The sequence below is a fragment of the Typopeltis vanoorti genome, chromosome 9, assembly GCF_054136105.1.
Source record: "Typopeltis vanoorti isolate ZY-2024b chromosome 9, IOZ_Tvanoo_1.0, whole genome shotgun sequence".
NCBI lineage: Eukaryota > Metazoa > Arthropoda > Arachnida > Uropygi > Thelyphonidae > Typopeltis > Typopeltis vanoorti.
In genome coordinates, this window is record NC_143557.1 from 118,204,688 (window position 1) to 118,220,817 (window position 16,130).

Consider the following 16,130-nt stretch of genomic DNA (forward strand, 5'->3'; position numbering starts at 1 on the left):
TTCCCCACCCTCCATAAATTGAAAACTTCCATCAATTGAAATCCTGTATGACCCTTTCATATCAATCATATCACCCCTCTTTCTCCTGTTTGTAGACTGCAGACTGATGTCTGCAGTTTACAAATTCTCAATCTGTCTACATAATCAGTATTCCACAATCCTGATATCATTTTTAACACTCTCTCCAATATATCAGAATCACAACAGAAACCGGGAAACCAGACCTGCGCACAATAGTCCAAGTGAGGTCTTATCAAGGCCTTGTAAATAAGCGAAATAACATTCTTATCGAATGTTATTTCGTCTATTTACGTTTGTTTCAGCATTGCAATTATCTTTTGAGTTGTAAATTATTCCAGAGGATTTCTATTTAGACACATCTTAAAACCAGGAAAACAAAATTTAGAAATTATATTGATGTAAAACAGGAAATAGATGCTTGGTGAAGGTGAAAATTGTGAAAATAAAGTGATACTGTTCTACCCAGTGGCAGTCATTTGAAGAGGCTTATGAATAATGTGCATTTATATATGATTATATTTGCTTTTCAAAGTAAGAGTAGACAGCTAAAGATTGCAGTTATTCAGATGATTTGAACTGAAAAGTGCTCTAATCCACTATTTTTAATATTGCATTCACAATGAAATAAATATTTCAAAAAATTTCTTTATAGTTTTTTTTTTAACTTTTATTTTTGTTTAGAAGTGATTATTTTTCACCACTTCAATATTTTTGCTGAAGAAATAACTAGGTTTGGACTATAAAGTGATTATTATATTAGAGAAAATGCCATTCTGTACATCAACTAAATAGTTTTACATTTAATTTCAGATTATAGAAGTATATAATGTGAGCAAGGTGAAGTTAAAATATTGGTAAGAATGATTTATCTTATATTCTTTTGCTAATGACTGTTCAATGTATCTTCATTATATAGTATAGACGATAAAGCTTGTGTAACCTGCTATTGTAATAAGCTGGATGAAATTATATTTTCATTATCAATATATTGCATACTTTTGTGTTCTTTTTTTGTTCTACAGATGTAAGTTTTCAAAGAAAACTTGTGTTTGACTGTTAATTATTGGCAAATGTTGGTTGGCATATGTAGATTGTATGTGCTTGATATATTAAAATTATGTGTTTCATTAACCAAGATGTTAAATATAAATAACTCATTAAAAAAAAAAAAATTTAAACTCTGAATTTCTAGCTTATGGCAATGTCAGATTGTATTCCTAAGGTTCAGAGAATAAATAAAGTAGGAGTAAAATAGATGAATCATGGAATTATACAGGACCTTGTGAGATATAAAGAACAGGATTCCCCCTCAGCAGCATGAGGAGTATAAGGTGCAGGCTAGGAAGGTGACAAGTGTAGTAAGGAAAGAGAAATTGGCATGTGAAAAGAGATTGGCTGAAGCAATAAAGCAAAACCCCTAAAGAATTCTACAGTTCATGTTAGTAGAAAAAAGTGGAGTGGTGAATTTGGAAGACTTTAATTGCTGGAGATGAACATGAGTGACATCTGCTGAAGATATAGTGGAAATGTTCAGTGAGTATTTCATGAATATATTTCATGTAAGGGGGAGCTGAGAGTATTGTTGAATAGCAATAGGAAGGAGGACAGAAGACTGACAGTTCAAGAATGGGAAGTATTTAGAATATTAAATAATTTTGATGTTAGTAAGGTGGGACTGGATGGGATATCATGAAATATATTATGGGAATGTGCAAAAGAGCTGGCAGTGTCTCTGATTTGGTTGTTCAACAGAAATCTGTCAAATAGGAACAGGCCCAGGAGAGTGGAAAGAAGGAAAAATAGTGCCACTGCATAAAGGAGAATCCAAGTCAGCATGTCAAACTATAAGCTACTGTGTGTATCAGGTATAGTGGTACAGGTGTTAGAGAGAGAGAGAGAGAATACAAACCAGGATTGATAAGAATGGGAATCTTTCAAGAGAGCAGCATGAGTTTTTATGGAGAGGCCATGCTTTAGTAATATCTGATTTTTTTTTATTCTTGCAGACAACTTCACTGCATGTCCTGCTTATTGGAAGCCTAAAGTGACTTGTAAAAATTCCATTTTTGGTCTCCAGAGCAGGGTTTCCAGGCTATGTAATTATAGATTAAAATTATTGCATGAGATATGCTGGAAATAACTTTGACATTCTTACAAAATTAATAAGCCTTCTGTTAACCTTAATAAAATTGGTTATTTAACTTTGAAAAGAGTGAATTGAATTGTTCATCAAATCTTGTTTCCTTTAGATGCTTGATTATTGATTAGGACAGTTAATTTTTTGTAGATATTAGATGATATTCAACCAGAAATGCTCAGATATGGAGGTATACCAGTTTTCTGGTAATAATTCAAACTCAGAATAATTCAAAAGGCCTGGTCAGAGGATTGAATTCCATATGGTATAGCTCTCTTAGTACACATATAAAAAGAGAAATAAAACCGAATGTGAGAATTACACAGATATTTCCCTACCAAGTTCCTTGTAAGATTTATGCAAGCGGACTTCAGAAAAGGCTAAGAAAAATTGTGAAAGGGAAACTTGGAGCAGAACAAGTGGGGTTCAGGTCAAATAGAACTTGTTAGGATCAGAATTTTACTTTAAGATGAATAGTTGAGATATCATTGGAATATAACAAGCAAAGTTTTGTAAATCTGTAAAAGCATATGCAAGGTGCCAAGAGACAAGCTGTTCAAAACATTACAGGTGTGAGTTAAGGGTGCATGTTATCTCCACTGTTATTCATCATCTATATAGATCATATTATGATGGAAAGTGACATTACACGTGATATTAAAATTGTAGATATTCAACTCAGCTCTTACTTTCTGCAGATGATGTTATACTGTGAAATAAATTGAGTACAAGTCTGCATGATTCCCTAATTAAATTACTTAAATTCCGTAATAAATTTAATATGAAATTAAGCAATAAAAAGACTATGAATATAGGCATGAACATGGAAAACATTAACTGCATCTTGAATGGCAAACCTATAGAACAAGTAAACCATTTAAGCTGTTTTAGGCACAATTTTTAATGAAGATGCAAATTAAATAAGGTAGTAGAGTAGAGAACAGAATTATTAATGCCAGTGTAGAATAAGAGATAAATTATTCAAAACGCTAAACTAGCTGTATACAGGGTGTTCAAATCAGCTTAAATTATGGATCTGAGATCTGGGTTAAAAATAAAACTATATTCAAGACTAGAGACCACAGATATGAGAGTTTCAAGACAGATTATGGAAGTAAATTGATGGGATCAATGGCAAAATCATATTAAAAATGAGGCTGTTAGGAAAGAACTTGACATTGAGCAAAGCTAATATCAGGTGGTTTCCTATAAGCAGAATAGGAAAGTAAAGGTTAGTAAAATAAGTGTTTTTTTTTGTCTGGGTGGCAAGAAAAAGACCCAGAGGAAGACCAAGATCTATGTGGATTGATTCAGTAAGAAATGACTTCAAAGACCAAAATATAAGATCTGATAATATTGAAGTCCTGAAAGATACAAGATTAATTTGGAGAAAAATTGTCCACAGGAAGTTAGTAATGATAAAACTTTTTCATGTTTAACTGTCATACAAAGAATGCTATTTTCTACTTCTGCTTCACAGCAAATTCCTGACATTCACTATAGAGCCTCAGTTTCCATCTCTTGCATTGTAGACTTTCTCTCAAAACTGTGGCGAAACTAATTGGTTTAACTATCACGAAATCTCATGACATGAGTGACTTTCAAGCCCATTGTGACTATACTTCTATTGTGTTCACTTAAGGACCACAACCCTTTCAACAAACATCCTGGAGTTTACAATATTCCATGTTCTTGTGGCCTTACTTACATAGGGCAAACATCTAGAAGTTTAGAAATTAGACAAAAAGAGTATATTAGAGACATTAACAACAACAGAGAAGACTGCTCAAGCCTATTTCCACTTCTCTCACACTCACCACAATATTGAATGGGACAAGAGCTCCATTCTTAACATAGAAGACAATTTCAGTGTCCACAACATCAAAGAGTTTACGATGGTTATCCACTCACAAGGCATACTCAACAGAAACCAGAGAATGATTTTATGTGATATTTAGAAGTCACTTATTAGACTTTCCACATGTCAGACTTTATTTTTTCTGTTAACTAATCACGCATACCTACTTAACAATAACTGACCTCTGCTAGCTTCCATGTTCCGCGTGTTTCTGTTTTTTACTTTTGTGTAACAGTTCCTACATGTTTGGTTTTAGTTGTGTAATGGTTCATGTTTATCCCTTATTGTATTTTTTGTTCATCCTAATCCAGAAGAAGCCACTAGCATATGTGGTGAAACTAGTTGGTTTAACTACCTGTATTATCATGACTTATTAAACCCAGTGTCAGTTATCTTTTGTCACATTAATTTTTGGTCAAAAAATCTACATACTCTTCATAATAATTTGCTAATACACCTTGAGGGTACATATCAGTTGATGCTGATTAAGAGTTAATTTTTTGCTGTATAGCATTCTCGATTCTTTTTAATGTTCTCTGAATACAGTAATATAATTCTTTGCAGATATGTAATGCACTAGTTATATCTAGACAGCAATCAATAAGTTTTTATCCAGCTTGTATGTGATAGTTGAAATGTTATTGTAGCAGCACTAAGTTACACTGCTCATATATCTATTTAGCTCTCTTAAAACAAAATTTTTGTCAGGCATACAGGAACATCTGGAATTGAAAGATTATCCCTATATCATAGTAAAGAAGGTAAACATTGTTCAGACACTGTGTGCATGTGTTTTGTCATGATTTGCTATCTTGGATATCACATCACAACTGTGTAATTCTTTGATAATATTAAAATTCAATCCTCTGACAAAGGGAAGCAACTTTGTCAGTATGGACACAAGGTTGAAGTTTCATGATGACAATAAAGCTTGTGATTAGAAAATTGCCAGTGACAATACAGTTTGTTGTGTATGTCTGTAATACTGCAGAGCAGAAAGTAAATGAAGAAACTACTGCTCTATTCTCTCTAGACTAACCACCATGGCATACAAATCTACACAAATGGCCCCAAGTTCTCAGCATCATTTAAATGGGACAGGGATGCAAAGAATCTCTTAGCACAAAATGGTGTGTCCACTAAAACTAGGAACCTGGAATGTCAGAACCCTGTATGAAGCAGGTAAGCTAAGAAACACCATCCAAGAAATACAAAGACTTGGAATTGGGATTTTGAGGAACGAGTGAAGTTAGGTTGCCAGGATCAGGCAAAACTCAAGTTGATGACATGACAATGTACTGGAAGTGGTGAAAACAATCATCATAATGGAGGAAATAACATCAAACAAAGATGCCAATAAGTCACTGTTTACCTTCATCCTCTACTCAGATAAGATGATGTTATTAAAACTGAAAGGTCAACCAATAGATATCAATCTTATACAGGTCTGTGCTCCATACTGCTGACAAGAATGTTACTGCAATCAAAGAATTTTATGATTAATTAAAACAACTAGTGAAAAATTCAAAGAAACATGATATTAACATCATCATGGGTGATTTCACTAAAGTTGGGAAAGGTAGAAGTGGAGATATATTTGGCAAACATTGTACTGGGAACAAGAAATGAGAGAGGAGACCATCTTATTCAATTCTGCCAAGCAGAAGAACTGATAGTCACAGACACATGGTTTAAGCTACCACCCCGAAGGCTATATACTTAGTGATCACCACAGGATAATAATTCAAATATAGTCAGAAACCAAATTGATTACTTGCTAATTAATCAATGATTTTGAAGTTCCAAAAACCTATCATAGTGGAGATATCGCTTCTGATCATAATTTACTGGTGACAGAGTTAAAACTTAAACTGAAACTATACTTAAGAAACATCAACAAAAAAGTTTAATTTAGGAGCGTTAAAAAACCCAGAGATAAGGAAAAACTGAGTCAAGATCTGAATCTTTTGATTCAGATCTTGAATTTATTATTTATTTGAATTTATCATGAATTTATTTCTATTGAGCTTATCAAGAAAATTATGTGATGAGGGTCGATGAATCATGGGACATTAAATTCTGCCATCAGAAATATGTCAGTACTTTGTGTCCTGATAGAGCAGTAAAAAAGAAAGAAAACTGACAAAATTCTTTCTCTCATGGATCAATGCAGATCATATAAAAATCATAGTCCAACAAAGTATGAAGAGGTTAAGAAAATTATTAAAGACAAGATCAAAGAAGCAAAAGAAATCTGGGTGAATGAAAAATGTAAAAAAATAGATTTTCTACAGGAAATGCATTACAGTTTTAATCTACACTAAAAGCTGAAATAGACTTCAGGTATATTTAAGAAAAACAACTATGTATCCTTTGAAACAAAAAGGGAAAAATAATATCCAAAAAGGATAATAAAATACAAGAATGGATGAAATATGTAGAAGAACAACAGTCAAAATCCAGAAAATACTTATGAAGAGATGGAAGGTCCATGCATTCTAAGATCTGAGGTAGAATATACGCTTAACCCAGTTAAAAATGGTAAAGCCTTAGGCTCTAATAGAATATCAGCAGAAATACTTAAGTTATTAGAAGGCAAAAACATTGCTATATTAGTAAAGCTATTTAATAAGATCTACGATACAGGCATAATCCCTCAAGACTGGTTACAGTCGAAAAAAAAGCAGTGTGTAAAACTAGTTAAACCAAAGTCATGGGAAGATATTGGTAAGAATGTAAGTGATAAATATCAGGAAGGTAGCAAAATGTTCTTGAGGCTGTTGAAAAACTTGAAAATTGAAGAAAGAATACTGTAAAAAGAATTGAAGATGATAAAATTAATATGAAAACTGAAGATAAAGGTGCTAGGAAATGTTTTCTACTATTTTTCTACAAAAAAAATCACATAGAATATCAAACTATTTTTTATTTTCTTGGCTAGTTTTGTGAAAATTCTTTTGTTTTGCTTTATCAGGATAATTACATGAATAAATTAGAAATCATCATCAAATTCCTGACATGTACCCTCAAGGGGTGTACAGGATATGATAGTACTACATGAAAAATTCACATCATTACTAACTTCCTATCTACAATTTTCTTCCAAATCAGTCTGTTCCTCGTCAAGACTCCAACATTATCAGATCTTCTATTTCTATCATCTAAGGCACTTTGTACCGTATCCATCCACCTATATCCTTGGTCTTCATCTGGGTCATTTTCCTGCCAACCTGGCAGAGAACACTTGTTTTGCTAATCTTTCCTTGCCAATTCTGTTTAAGTGACCATACCACCTGAGATTAGCTCTGCTAACGCATTCCTGGATGCTGACAATGTCAAGTTCTTTCCTAATATCCTCGTTTTTAATATGATATTGCCATTGATGCCATCTGTTCATGCCTCTAATTTTTCTCAGAACTCTCATATCTGCAGTTTCTAGTCTTTGACCAAGTGTTTTACTTCTGACCCAGCTCTCAGATCCATAAGTTAAAACTGGTTTGAACACTGTCTTGTTTAAATTTAGTGTTCAATTTAGTGTTCAGACTAATTTCTCTCTTATTCCATATGAATTTATTCAATTGACTGCATACCAGCTTTGTTGATTCTGTTTTCTATTTCCATATTTAATTTACCATCTTACCATCATATCACAAGTATATATGAAAATAATCAATCACGAGCTATCATATACGAGAGAGAGAGATAAACCAAGGGGCCCGACAGGGATGTCCCCTCTCAGCAACTCTTTTTAATATCTACTTAAATGAAATAATAATAAAATGGAATAAAAATTTACATCAAGGAATTAAACTTTCTTCTACAGTAAACTTAAACACTCTCCTCTTTGCCAAACCAAATAATAATTATAATTTTTCAAGATAAACTACAGAAAGCTATTTTAGATCTAAATGAGATATCGAAAGATTACGGTATGATAATATCAAGAGAAAAATCAAAAACTATGGCCTTTAAAGGACAAGATCCAGCAAGAACAAAAATAGTAATAGATAACAAGATCATAGAACAGGTGAATTCATTTAATTACCTAGGATGTATGATCACATATAAAAATGAAAAAGAGATAAACGTAAAAATTGCTAAATATTTAAAAATAACAGGTGTAGTTAACTCTATATTTAAACCAAACCTAGTTCAAAAACAAACCAGACTTAAAGTATACAATACATTAGCCCTACCAGTCTTAATGTATGGAAGCAAAATCTGGACAATAAAACAAAGAGATAAATAAAGATTAACACCAGCAGAAATGAAGTTTATGAGAAAAACTGCAAAGTATGCCCTATTTGATCACAAAAGAAACGAAGATATTATGAAAGAATTAAACCAAGAACCAGTAATAGAAAAAATTAAAAAATATAAACATAAATGGATGGAACATGTTCAAAGAATGAAAACAGAAAGATTACCAAAACAAGCCTTAAAGTACAAGCCATTAGGAAAAAGAAAACCAGGATGTCCTCTTAAACGATTCAACGATGACTTCTAAGGCCCGAACAGGCCATGGTAGGCCTAAATCCTTGATATGCATGATGATGATGAATTTACCATCTTCAGTAAAAATCGTGCCTAAGTAGCTGAAATGTTTTACTTGTTCACGACGCAGTTGACATTTTCAACAATTCTACCTATTTTCATTGTCTTTGTCTTTTTAATGCTGACCTTCATACCATATATCTATTACAACAGTTATTCAATTTAGTCAGGGAATCTTGCAAACTTGTAGCGGATTTATTTAGAAGTATAACATCGTCCGCATAAAGCAAAGAGCTGACATTAACATCTCTAATTCTGATATCATGTTTAATACCACTTTCCTTCATAATGTGATCCATATAGATAATGAATAACAAAGGGGATAATGTACATCCTCTCTCACACCAGATTTAACATTAAACCATCTTCCTGTACTTCCTTAAATTCTAACTGCTGACTTACAACTCAAATAAAGACTAAGTATTGCTTGATATAATGCCTCATTGACACCATATAACTGTAGCGTATTATATGTAGCGTATTATATATAGCTTCTCTCTTGGCACCTTATCATATGCCTTTTCCAAATCGACAAAACTTAAATACAGATCTTTGTTATATTCCCATGATTTCTCATGGGAATATAACAAAGATTTAACACCAGATTTAACATTAAACCATCTTCCTGTACTTCCTTCAATTCTAACTGCTGACTTACAACTCAAATAAAGACTAAGTATTGCTTGATATAATGCCACATTGACACCATATAACTGTAGCGTATTATATATAGCTTCTCTCTTGGCACCTTATCATATGCCTTTTCCAAATCGACAAAACTTAAATACAGATCTTTGTTATATTCCCATGATTTCTCAGCTATTTGTCGTAAAGTGAAGATCTCATCCTGACAGCCTCTATTTGGTGTGAATCCAGCTTGTTCTTCACCAATCTCAACCGTTTCTCAAGTATACTTGCATAGATCTTGCCAGGAACACTCAGTAGGGAAATACCTCTGTAATTCTCACATTCAGTTTTATTTCCCTTTTTATATATGGGTACTATTAGAGCTCTACTCCAATCATCGGGAAATCGTCCCTTTGTCCATGCTTTCTGAACTATGCAGTGCAGCCACCGTAAGACTCTTATACTACCATACTTCACGATTTCTGATTGAATATCATCTACTCCTGCTGCCTTTCCACATTTCAAGCCTTTGATGGCTTTTTCTACTTCAAGTATGGATATGTATTCCTGACTGTATGCCTGTTGAGTGTTTTTTACCACTGTGCTCTCACTGCTTGTTTCATTTAGCAGTTTTTCAAAGTAATTACCCCATACTTCAAGGATATCTTTTTCTCCTGTTTTCATGTTACCTTTATCATCTCTAACTCCTTTTACAACACTCTTTCCTCCATTTCTAAGCTTCTTCAACAACCTCCAGAATATCTTACCACCTTCTTGATATTTATTTTCTATGTTCTTGCTAAGGTCCTCTCATGACTTTTGTTTAGCTAGTTTTACACAGTGTTTCGCTTTTTTACATTTGTCTCTGTATTCTCTAAGAGCAAAAACTGACTTATTTGCCAGGAACCTTTGATATACTTTCTTCTTTTCCTTCACTGTCTCTTTAACTAACTGTGTCCACCATGGAGTTCTGATTTTTCTATCCTTGCAGACGACCTCACCACATGCCTCTCTGGCTGAATTGATCAGGGTTTTCTTCATTGCTTGCCACTGAATCTCCAAGGTTTGGTTCCTGTTCTCAAACTCTTTCATTTTTTCTTCAATAATCTTTGTGTATTTAGTCTACAGTTCACATCTGAGAGCTGCTCAATTTTTATTCGCTTTAAAACTTTCTTACATGTTATTCTTTTCAATATGAAATTCAATTTTATCCTGCTCAGTACTAAATAGTGATCACTTCCAATTTCAAATCCTCTGTACACTCTGGTGTCCTGCACCAGGGAGAAAACATCACTATCAACGATAACATGGTCAATGAGATTTTTCTTATTCCCTTGCCTCTTCTCTCCATGTGAATTTGTGCACAATTTTATGTTGGAACATGGTGTTAGTAATAACCAGTCCATGTCCTGAGCAGAAATCCAACAGGTATTTGCTATTATTATTAGATTTGCTCTTTTCTCCAAATTTTCCCAAAATATTTTTGTATGTCTGACAATCATTTCCTACTCTGCTATTTAGATCCCCAACAAGTATCAACTTTTCCCTTTTCATTGTGTCAGTTGCTTTTTCCGAAGCATCAAAAAATTTTTCCACTTCTACCTTAGTAAAACCTTCTGTGGGACCATAGGCACAAATAAGTCTGATTGCCCGGTTCCCCATTCTGATATTTGTCCACATCACTCTGCTTGAGACTTCCTGCCATTCAAGAAGATTAGCTTCGTATTTTGTGTTGAATACTATGGCTACTCCTTCTTTTCCTTGATTGTCATTGCCTGAATATAACATTTTTTATTTATTGCTCAGAAAGATCTCACTAGTTTTTGTCTTTTTGGTTTCAGTCACCCCTATTATGTCGATCTGGTACTTATCTAGTTCCATTTCTTTGCCATTCAGGCTTCTTATGTTGATAGCACCGATCTTTAACTCTGGTGATGTTGAGTTGGGGTCAGATTTGTTTCAGTAGCTGACTTTTTGCTGTTCGCCCTGGTTCCCTGGCGGAAACAACGGGGAGCCTTGTTTAACCTGGCGACACCCCAGCCGGCATGAAATTTTGTCATGTTGTACCATCATTTTCTATATTGGTTATTTCTTTGACCCTTAAGCGGTGCTTAAGGGTCAAAGCTGTATAACTGAGACGAGACCTCCACATAGCCTATAAAGGAATGCGGAGAACCGACCAGTGCTTCTGACCTAATGTCCCAATCCTCACCTTCTCGTGGAGCACCATGTTGGGTATCTACCTGGATACTGAACGAACAAGGATGGGCTGGAAATTTGGGATTTAGCTGACCACATTGTATTCTTATTGGCTTAAACCATATTAGAAATTAGAAACCAGAAAATAAGTAATAAAAGTTAATAATGCTAGTGAAAATATTTGAACAAGATTAAACAGTGAAATTCAAATATCAGTTGTAATTGTAGTTTGCACTACATAGGAACAGATCAGAACATTTCAAAGGCATTGAGAACAAAAGAAGACACAAATCAGACTGACAGCACATACTGAAACATAATATTAAGTAGCATGGCAACAAACAAAAATGCTCCACTTAGATTACCATTTTTTCTCAAGAGCATTCACAGAATCAGCTGAAGTGTTGAAACATCCTCTACAAAAATTAAGAGAGAAATTTGGTCTTCATTAATTCATCATGACATGCTCATATCTACCAGTAGTATACAGCAACCCACGAACCAGCAACCAGTGTAATAGTGAATGCATACTCTCCATTATTTAATCTTGTTCAAATATTTTCACTAGAGTTGTCAACTGTTATTACTTGTTTTCCAGTTTTTTTAGTTTATGCATGTAATTATTCTGATGAAGTGAAACAAAAGAATTTTCACGAAATTAGTCGAGAAAATAAAAAACAGTTGCTTATTCTCTGTGAATTTTTTTTGTGGAAAAATACTCAAAACAATTCCTATCATCTCCATAGAAGCCTATGCAATGATATGAAGATAGATATGAATGATATGAATATTGCAAACATTTTTGTTTGAGATGTTCAAGTAATTACTAAAGTAATTACTTTGACAGAGACTGCTCACTGAAACAAGCAGTGACAGAACATTAGTAGAAAATGTTCAAGATGAATGCAATTAGAAGTATATAAATACTTAACATGGAAAAAGCCACCAAAAACATGAAATGTTGAAAGGCAGCCACAGTAGGTGATAATTTGTCAGAAATGCTCAAATATGGAAGTATAAAATATTCCCAATGGCTGCACTCCATAATTCACAAGGCATAGCCAGAAGGTCAAATTCCATGTGAGTGGATTAGAACTATTATTGTACATATCTGTAAAAAGAGAAATAAAAGTGAATGTGAAAATTAGAGGTATTTCCTACACAGTGTTTCTGGTAAAAATTATGCAAACATACATCAGAAAAAGCTAAAAAAATTGTAAAAGAAAAACTTAGAGAAAGAACCAGCTGCATTCCGAACAGATCAGAGTTGTCAGGATCATAAATCACTTTAAGAATAATAACCAAGAGATTATTATTATCAGACCTCCATGGAATCAGACACTCATTGTTGGAGATCTACTATCACATGCACACCTCATCATATCATGACTTAAAAGAATTCAGTTTCCACCCCACCACACTTTCTCGCACTGCATTCTAATAATCTACCACTCTCCATCAAAACATCTACTCCTCGCCCCATTGCTCATACTCTCCTTACGCAACTTTCCAAAGGTGACTCCATCTCCACCCATTCTATGAAAAATCTCATCCATATTAATCCTGTAATTACCCCTTTCCTACTTATTTGTCTTGATCATATCTTTCCTCTTCTTTCTATCTACTGCAAACTGCATTCTCTCACTTGGTTCATACTCACCATTCCAGAGACCAGAAACCACTTTAGCCAAGAGATTATTATTATCTTAACCAAGTCAATCTAAAGTGGTTTCTAACGTCTCTTCATCCTTTGGAAATCCAAATCTGTACACTTTAATTCATATGCAGTTTAATCAAATCTTTATGTAATGGAATTGTAACATAATCATAAGAACACTGACATGCAGGAGTAATCCTATGTCAGTGTTCTCCACATCATTTCCATAATGCACTGTGCTGTCTTCACAGTTTTAGCAAAATGTCCCTGAAATTTCAGAATCCTATATATACCAACACCTCCATATCCCTCATCATCTCCCCCTCACCAGTCTTATACTCTGCATCCCATCTGTGCTTCCCAAATTTTAAAACCTTACACATTGAACTGGTATCTGCACTCATTCACTCAGTCTGTTTAAGTCTATTTGCATGACTACAACATGTGTGCTACTCCTCACAGTAGCCCAACTTCATATCCTCTGCAAACAGCTGTATATCATGGTGCAATCCAATATCATTTTTTTTTTTATGTAGCTCCCACCCATGAAAGATTTTTCTGTAAACCTATAGCACATTCATACTATGGGTGGGCTAAGGACATTTTTTCCCCTATTTTTATTAATTTATTTTTTTGAATTTTTATTTATTTTATATAGTCTTGGAAACACTGCTCTGGAGACTAAACATGAAGCTTTTTCAAGCCCCTTCACGCTTCCAATAAGCAGGGCAGTAGTCTCACACTAGGCGATGAAATTCATCTCCCATCTAAAGACAGTCCATAAATAGGATTTGAACCTGAGCCTGTTGGTTGGTTAGCATAGCTGCTCTCCTGACTTGGCCAAATATTGGCCAGGCCAATTTACATGCAAATTAGACAGCAACAAACTCTTGGGGGCACACCACTAATAACTTTGCTCTTCTGGGATATCACTGTTCTGTGCAAATTGCTGAGGCACTGCGAACTGCAGCACCCCCAATTTTTCTCGATATATAAATATATTTATTCAGATAGCCAATCTCCATTTCAGTACACTAATCTGCTATCCAACAATCTAATTACTAGCTTGTTATGTAGCAATCTATCAAAGGCTTTAGTAAAAAATCTAAATATACCACTGTGTATGCATTCCCTTTGCCAATGCATCCGTAACCTTGTTATAATAAGTAAATAGATTTCTAAAACATGATCTTCCTTTAGCAAAGAGAATCAAAGAGAATGTTGTTTGCAATCCAATTCTGAATCCTGGTCCTCACTAGCCCCTCTAACATTTGACCACAACTCCGGACAAACAGATCAGCCTTTAATTGAAGCCGGAACAGTTTTGCCCTCTTTCCACTCCCTTGGAACTTGGGCCAATCTAAGACTCATGTTAAAGAGGTATGTCAATGCTGTTAACTCTGTGGAACATTCTCTGAGTATGTGGTGATATACTGTCAAGTCCTACAGCCTTATCAAGTTTACTCAATTCCTCACATATCTCCTGCTTGCTTACTGTCAGTAGTTCCTTCTCCCTCTCAAGTTCTGCATGATGTTACTTTCACAATAATGAAATATCTTTTTGAATTGTTCATTTAACATCTCTACTATATTCTCATTTGTTATCATTCTACCATTTTTTCCAGCTGGTACCATCCTTCCATAATCATTCCTTCTTCTACTGGCCACCTATCGAAAAAACTCCTTAGAATTTCTTTTGGCCTCATTAGCTAACTGCTTTTCATGTTACACTTTTGCTATCTTTACCAAGTAAGTTGCCTTTCTTACATGCCCTTTGTACTTTTCATGAACTGACTACCACTCATCTTGTGCTGCCTTCATGATGCCTGCTTCCAAATAGCATGCATCACCTCTTCATTCAGACATTGTGTCTGCCAGACAGTTCCTGAACAGATCCCAAGCAGCATTGATCTCTTTCCATTCAGATCCTCGTTCCATAATATAGCTACAAGCTATCTCCTTAGCTTGTCAGTCATAATCACCAGCCTTATAGTTCCACATATCCCTTTCTCACGGAAGTCTTTATATTTCTGATCCAAGTAATCACTTCATGTCACTTTGACCAACTGGAGAGAGATTCGACACCTCATACATCAAAGGATCTTGGATTTGAGATAATGAAATCCAAGATCCTTTGAAAGGCTTGACTATACAATGATAGCCTGCAATGCTTACTACCTAAGCAAAATCACATGACCTAGTAGGCAGCTATTGTAGTGCCACTGAAAGCTATGTCACAGATGCAATCAGCATATCACCATGTGAAAGAACAGCAACTGTTACCCAGATAATTTTTCTTTTTCTTTTCTTTTTTTTTTTTCCTGAAGTTGCTTGTGATTATATTTTTTGTATGCTTTTCTTTAGGAGAGTTTCTTGAAGTGAGCTAGTTGTAATACTGTTTTTATTCTCTTGTTTGTTATGAATGTTTGTGTTATATTCTGGAGTTTATTTTTTTATGATGAATCTGCCAATTTGAGCAGGGCATATGTGTTGGTATTTTTTTGGAGAAAGGTGTGTATGGTAGTGTGTGTTTTTATAAGGTGGTGGGCAGGATGGGTGGTTTTCTTGAGGTGGAAAAGGGCAGGTGTTTTTGAAGTGGGTGGGTGTATTTTTTCAGGTTACAGGAAGGGTTGGGCATATTTATAGGTGAAAAACGGGTAGGTAAAGATGTTTATAAGGTGGGGCATTTGGTTAAAGTATAAATTAAAGATTTCAACCTTGGTCTCCCTTCTGGGTCTGGGTCCCACTGATGAGACCTCAATAAAGGTTAAAACTGGTCTGGGTAGTGGCTCGTCTCATAATGCATAGCATTATACACACCCTAAAGTGTGTGTGTGTGTGTGTGTGTGTGTGTGTGTGTGTGTGTGTGTGTGTGTGTGTGTGTGTGTGTGTGTGTGTGTTGCATTATGGGATACTAAGGCAATTGATGTGAAGTCATTAGCCTCTACAAGTAGCAGAATCACGAAGATACTTCACATGCAAACTTTGTTTGCTTACACTCAACATAAAAAATAAAAAATAAAATAAAAATAAAAACATAGACAAAGGATTAAACCAGGAATATAAATTTTTGGCAT

General features: G+C 34.5%; 1 protein-coding gene across 2 annotated transcripts in view; it reads left to right on the forward strand.

Annotated features, from left to right (window-relative positions):
* LOC150103461 (phagosome assembly factor 1) overlaps window positions 1-16,130 on the forward strand; it is a 408,178-nt gene that overhangs the window by 248,008 nt on the left and 144,040 nt on the right. For both annotated transcript variants that reach the window (XM_090398202.1, XM_090398201.1), the window contains one exon: window positions 832-875. In XM_090398202.1, the coding sequence (XP_090254328.1) occupies window positions 832-875 (44 nt within the window). The remainder of the gene's footprint in view (window positions 1-831; window positions 876-16,130) is intronic.